General features: G+C 38.7%; 1 protein-coding gene across 1 annotated transcript; it reads left to right on the top strand.

Annotated features, from left to right (window-relative positions):
- Nucleotides 1-249: 249 nt before the first annotated feature.
- Nucleotides 250-1789, top strand: LOC147481880 (uncharacterized). The gene is made up of 2 exons (XM_086577977.1): nucleotides 250-622; nucleotides 1030-1789. Exons 1-2 carry the CDS (start codon nucleotides 557-559, stop codon nucleotides 1372-1374), a joined length of 411 nt encoding a protein of 136 aa, XP_086434103.1. The 5' UTR covers nucleotides 250-556; the 3' UTR covers nucleotides 1375-1789.
- Nucleotides 1790-7258: the final 5469 nt, after the last annotated feature.

Genomic DNA, 7258 nt, shown 5'->3' with positions numbered 1-7258 from the left:
CGGCTTTTCTGCACTGTTGTCTTCATTTGGACTGGAAATGGTTGGTGTTGAGTCCACGGGCTTTAGTCTGGCCTTTTTTAGCTTTAAATTAGCAAAGAGAGAAGACTTCACGTTCAAACACTTCTTCATGCTAAAACGTAGGTTTTGCTACAAATTTATCGTCAATTGCCGGAACCTGTGAAAACACAAAAATATAATTAATTTACATTTATTAAATACATAATCAACCAATTCGTAGTGTCTCTACATGGTTTATCATATAATTTTGGGTGCTTATCAATGTCCTTGCGCAACACGGTGTTGGGGTTTGATTCGTTTCCTGAACTCTACCAGAGTGACTCCTATTTTGCTCCTATATTGGTTGCCAAACAGGAAAGTCAACTGTCGAAGTTTTCTTTACAGGAAGGTTTTTTCTTTTAGAGTCGTCACCTTTGTGTTTGGACTGTAGCCTTCGTTTACGCCTCATTCATGATCTGCATAGTGAGGGACATTTTTGGCCATGACAAGACACTAAAGCTTTTGTCTGATTGTTACTTTTGGCTGGGTTTAAGCAAGGATGTTCAAAAGTTTGTTGTGTGTTGCCAGATTTGCCAGGTCTATAAGGGACATGCTACAAACACAGGTTTGTATATGCTATGCTATTACCTGTTCCGATCCGACCATGGTGCTATTTGTATAGATTTTGTTCTTGGCCTCCCTCGTACACAACGGGATTCAATTTTATATTTGTGGTAGTTGACAAGTTCTCAAAGATGGCTCACTTTATTGCTTGCAAGAAGACAACATATGTTGTTAATGTTGCTCAATAATTTTTTTGTGATATTTATCGCTTGCGTTGTTTTCCTAACTCCATTGTTTCTGATAGAGATACTCATTTTCTAAGTCACTTTTAGCATTGTCTGAGGAAGTTGTTGCATACATCTTCAGACAGATGGCCAGACAAAAGTGGTTATTAATCGTTCTTTGGGTAATTTATTGCGTAGTTTGGTTGGAACTAAGGTGAAGCAATGGGATTCTTTTCTTGCGCAGGCCAAATTTGCAATTAATAGATTGGTTAATAGGAGTTTTGGGTACAGTCCGTTCCATGTTCTTTATGGTTTCAACCCACGAGTTGATGCTGATCTCGCTCCTATCTCTGGCTTACAGTCTGTTCAGGCTACTGCTTCTGACATTGTTCAACACCTCCACGACATTCACACTGTTGTTCGCAAAAATTTATCGGAATCTAATGCCAAGTACAAGGCTGTTGCTGATCGGCATTGCCGGTCTGTTGAGTTTGAGGTTGGTGATTTTGTTTGGGCAGTTTTGACTAAGGAGAGATTTCCTGTTTGTGCATACAACAAGTTGGGTCCTAGAAAGATAGGTCCGAGGTGATTATTGAGAAGATTAACTAAAATGCCTATTGCCTATGGTTACCCAATTATGTTCGTACTTCTGATGTTTTCAATGTGAAGCATCTCCTTCCTTACTTTGATAACTCTTTAAATGATGATGACTCAAATTCGAGGACTAATTCTTCTATCCAGGGGGAATTGATGCAGTACAGGATCTAGAAAGGATACACATGACGGTGTCTCGGTGGTTTAGGCGCTTGCTTTGTTGCTTGTGCGCAGGGTCTTTGTTTTTATCATTGTTGTTTAGTTTCAATAAGTTGTGATCCATGTTATTAGCACAAATTAAAGGCCAGTTTAGTCTTTTGCTTTGGAGTTTGTTGGTTTCCTATATGTGGCCGGTTTAGTTTTTGGAGAGGACACTTGGATTTTATCAATTTATTTCACTGTTTCTTGGTTAAGGAACGATTCTTTGATTGTTTGAGAGCTAATGAGTATTTAGTCATACATTAATATCTCTCCTAGATGCTTTCTAAAACTTGATAAAAGGAAGGCGTATGATACTGTCACCTGGAACTCTATTGTTGATATTCTGATTGCCTTGAGATGCCCTCCTAAATTTCTAAGCTGGATCAAAATGTGTTTCATGATGACGCCCTATTATTCAGTTCTTATTAATGGATCTGCTCAAGGCTTTTTTCTTGGGAATTAAGCGGGGTCTCAGGCAAGGAGATCTTGTATATATCTCCTTACTTGTTTGTTTTAGTGATGGAAATATTCAGTGGAATTCTTGATAGAGGGTTGTAGGATAAACTCTTCAAAGCTCACCCGAAGTGCAATAAACTACATATCTCCCATGCATATGTGTTTTGGTGATGATATTCTACTCTTTACTAGAAGGGATACCTTATCTGTACAAGCTATTTCAGCAATAGTTACGCAGCTTTCTAGAGTAACTAGTCTTCACATAAATGCTTCTAAAAGTACTATCATGGCTGATGGCGTTAGTGATCAAGATGCAGCTGAGTTGGTAGCTATTTTGGGTGTGGTGGTGGTTCAACCACTTGTTAAATATCTTGAACTCCCTTTATTTCGTCTCGACAATACTCAACATCCGAGATTGTTATCCACTGATAGAGAAATATATTGTCAAGATTTATAACTGGAAGGCTAGGAGCCTCTCACATGATGGTCGGTTTCAACTAATACCATATGTTTTGAACTCTTTACATGTGTGCTGGGTTTGAACTTTTATTATACATAATACTTGAGAAGATTGAAAAAATTTGTGCTAATTTTCTTTGGAGTGGACCCACTCTAAAGAAGAATATGCATCATGCTAGCAAAAGGAAAATTATGCTCACTAAGGATGAAGGTGGGCTTGGCATAACAAACATGAAACTATGGAACATAGCTGCCCATATGGGCCTGGTGTTCAAGGTGGTAGCCAATGTGGCACAATGGGTTTGGACTCACCAAAACAAAAGTAATCATTTTTGGAAAATGAAAGAGCCTGCAGATTGTTCGTGGACATGGAGAAATATTCTAAGAATGTGAGTTAATGCAATAAAGCATACTATATATGCCATAGCTGATGGCAGTTCCACGTACCTCTTTATGGTATGAGCCATGGTGTTCCCAGATTCTTCTTATTGATGTATTTCATGCCAAACAACATCTTCTGTTGTCTCTTGATGGTGAAGTAAGTGAGCTTATTACTTATGGTCACTGGAACGACCATGTTACAAACTTACCTAATGGTTTCCTTAAAAAAGCCATTAAAAGCACATAGATTTATAGCAACTAGCTGGTCTGCTAATAGGGTCATTTGGTTGCCTACTCAAAATGGAGAATTTAGTTCTAAAAGTGCATACCTTGCACCGTACCAGCCAAAGCCTAAAGTAAGATGGAGCAATAATCTTGTTTGGGGTAAATTCGTTAAAGTGAGATAACTCTAAACATCTCTTTTTTGAATGCTCATATACAAAACTTTTTTTTTATTGGTAAGCCTGTTTTAAATGAGATCATTAACTCTTTGATGCTGGCGGGTTCGAGCCCCAGACCTTTGGTATCATTACCCAAAGGTTTTACCGACTTTGCTAGTTGGCACCATCTGGCAAAGTGTCCAGCATCTTCTTGGAATTGATTTCAAAGCTTCAAACGCTAATTAATAGAACTTGGATGAAGATTTTAAAGGCTGCAAATAACAAGAGTTCAGCTGATGAGAATGCAAAAGCATGCATCTGTGCTAGGGGTGTGCACGGGTCGGTTCGGGTCGGGTTTGGGACTAAAACAATCCTATCAGTATATGCTTTTCTAGAACCGAACCGAACTAGCTGGGTTATACTAACCAAATCGAACCGAACCGAACTAATTTCCAACTTAACCAATTTCCAAACCGAACCAATTGGGTTATGGTTTAACCGATATTAACCGAACCGACCGGTTTTCAATCTTTTTAAATTAAATCAATTAAATATGTATATTTTAGTATATATTAGATATGGCGGGTCAGTTTGGGTCGGGTTTGGGACTAAACCGACTACCGAACCGACCCTATCAGTTTTCACATATATTGACCCAAACCGAACTGACTAATAAACATAACCGACCCGAAACCGACCAGTTCGGTTTGGTTCGGTCGGTTTTGTCGGTTTGGCTTATTTTATGAACACTCCTAATATGTGCTATTATATCACACATATGAAGGGAGAGGAATGTTAGATGCTTTCAGCAAACTAGTCGTATTTGGCAACAAGTAAGAAACAAGCCAGTTGAAGAAATGAGGCTCTATCTACAAGCTTCTCTGACCAGCGTAATGAACTCACCGAAAGCAAGGCGTATGATTAACAGGTTGGTGTCACCACACATTTTAAGAACAAATAGGTTAAACTCTGCATGTGGTCAAAGCCTAATAATCAATGTATGAAACTGAACACTGATGGGTTGGTATCACAAAATGCCTTTGGTTATGGAGGTACGTACTATTTGGGATGTTGAAGGCAATACGTACAACACTTGCATACACTGGCTCAAAAGGATTGAAGTCTGTAATCTATCAAGAACATGCAGCTATTGAACAAAGGTTTTTGCATTGCAAGGAAATGGGTTACAAAAGAATCATAGTGGCTTCTGACTCCTTAAGGCAGAGCGAGGCGGATCTATGAGTTGGCTAACCCGGGCTGTAGCCCCCCCTAATTTTGCTCAAAAACCATAAATACAGTGGTAACTGTTCACCCCCAAAAAAGTCAAAAAAGAAATGGTAGTTAGAATTAGTGCTAGTAGCCATTCACGCAATCAAAAAGTAGGAAAAACCTACTTGGTGTTGGATGCGAATAAAGAAAACAATAAAGAGACAAGGACAGCAGTAACAGGGAATAACTAAGGCGCGGATTAGGTTGTCCTTAAGGAAAGATTCCGCCCCTTCCAGTGGTGCATAAAGGCAATAGTGACATCTTCCTCACAGGATACAATGGTTTAGCAAACTGACTTGCACTCAAACATGATGCTCTCTAGAACGGCGGTATAACTCTCTCTGGCGGCTAACAGTAAGAAGAGGTTAGGGTTATTTCTCGAGTTATGTTTCTCTGGATGTGGAAGTGCTCTATATGGACGCACAGTCCTGATTATATAAAGGTAAGGTCGATCACAGCTAGTCGGTTTCCAAAACAGATAAGGAAGAGAAACCTACTAGGAATAAAAGTCCAAAACTTGCTGCTGAAGCAAACAAATTTAGGCAATTGGCCAAGCCAATACCCACTAGCTAGACACACATAGTAAGCCCAAGCCCAACTCGACACGACACGAATCGGCTCGGTTCGGTGCTGTGCGGGTGCGCGTGTGTGGCTTTGTGTGAGTCCTCCCTCTTAACACAAAAGCCGTTGTACCCTAAGGGCACTCCCTTATGGTAGAGGAAGTCCTCATATACTTACATAGCTAGTGGTGGATAACCAATGTGGGACTATCTTCTATGCACAAATGTGGAGAGAACACTCTATGTTCTTTTCCTCCACTTTGTACACACACACTTAGTACTTTGAAATACAAGAGATTCCAACAATCCCCCACTATTTCAAAATACTAATAGTCCCCCACTATTTTGGAATAGGATATTACAAAAGAAATGGGTTAATGAAATGCTAGAGAGAAACAAAAATGCAATGCCTAAGATATTGGTGCTTTACTGGCTTAAACCAGTCATAAGGTAACATGTCTTATATCATGTGAAAGTGGTGGATTAAAAAATCTTTGAACCAACATCCCTTGTAGTAAAATAGATGACGTGCATCCACACTGCTTTTTTATTATATGCCAGTTCTACGGTGTTGCGCTTTTTGGCCCTGCGCTACCTGTGTTTCATGAATGCTCTTGGATACAAGCCTAAATATCCATAAGAACCGACCCAGCTCTATATTCATATAGGTGGATATCCATCAAGTATACATTGCAATTAAAATACACTATCTCATAATAAAAATAGACTATGGATTCCAATCAGAGTAAAATAACTTATCCTTTCTCATTGCAATTCAAGTTATACAATGTATACAAAAATACTATCTCATCATAAAGTGGGACGTCTCAAAATAAAAGATGATAGTATATCAGAGTGACTAGGTGACTTGTTTTTCCTTTTGAACCTACTTCATGGAATCTCCAATCACATAAGTAGGGTTGTCGTCAGTATCACCTTATATCTTAGGTAAAAATCTCATCCCCCTCGACGTTTCAACCACTTGCCTCCTGCTAAGCGGTTTTGTCAGAAGATCGGCCAAATTTAACTCTGACCTCACATAATCTAGAGCCACAACTCTATATTCCAGAAGCTGCTTTATAGACTTGAGTCTCAAACGTATATGTCTGCTTTTCCTATTGTACAATTTGCTCTTTGCCTTTGCTATTGTGGCCTGATAGTCACAATGCATAGGTACAGCTGGAGGCAGTTTGGTACCAATAGGAAGATCTGCCAAGCGGTTTCGAAGCCACTCAGCCTCAGCACTTGCTTTATCTAAAGCAATAAGCTCGGAGTCCATAGTTGAACGAGCTATCAAGGTCAGCTTAGAAGATTTCCAAGCGACTTCACCTCCACTAAGGGTGAATATATAACCACTAGTGAACTTAATATCATGAGAATCAGATATCCAGTTTGCATAACAATAACCCTCTATCACAAGTGGAGTTTGTCTAAAACGTATGTCGTAATCCATTGTGCCTCTCAAGTACTTAGCTAGTCTCTCTAAAGCACTCCAATATTCCTTGCTAGGACAATGAGTGTATCTACTTAACTTGCTAACTGCATAAGCAATGTCAGGTCTAGTGCAATTCATCAAGTACATGAGACTACCAATAATTTGGGCATATTTAGACTAAGAGACACTATGTTGATTATTTTTCTTAAGTTCACTATTTGCCTCATAAGGTGTCGACACAGGCTTACTATCATAATAGTTGAACTCTTTCATAAACTTCTCAACATAATGCTCTTGTTAAAGCGTATAGCCATCACAGTTTCAAATGATTTTGATTCCAAGAATCACATCAGCTTCTCCCAAATCCTTCATTTCAAATTGGGAAGATAAGAACATCTTGGTGTTTCTCACAACATCAAGGCTATGACTCATGATTAACATATCATCCACATATAGACAGATAATCACATATGTATTCACATCAAAAGTTTTAAAGTAAATACATTTATCAACATCATTAACTTGATATCCATTGGACATCATGACACTGTCAAATTTTTCATGCCATTGTTTTGGCGCTTGTTTCAACCCATATAAAGACTTAAGTAATTTGCATACCTTATGTTCATTCCCTGCTACTATAGTACCCTCAGGCTACGTCATATATATTTCTTCATCAAGATCATCATTCAAAAATACAGTTTTCACATCCATTTGATGAATAAATAAATTATGAAT

This window comes from Coptis chinensis, chromosome 8, assembly GCF_015680905.1.
Source record: "Coptis chinensis isolate HL-2020 chromosome 8, ASM1568090v1, whole genome shotgun sequence".
NCBI lineage: Eukaryota > Viridiplantae > Streptophyta > Magnoliopsida > Ranunculales > Ranunculaceae > Coptis > Coptis chinensis.
This window is presented reverse-complemented; position numbering and strand designations above follow the sequence as displayed.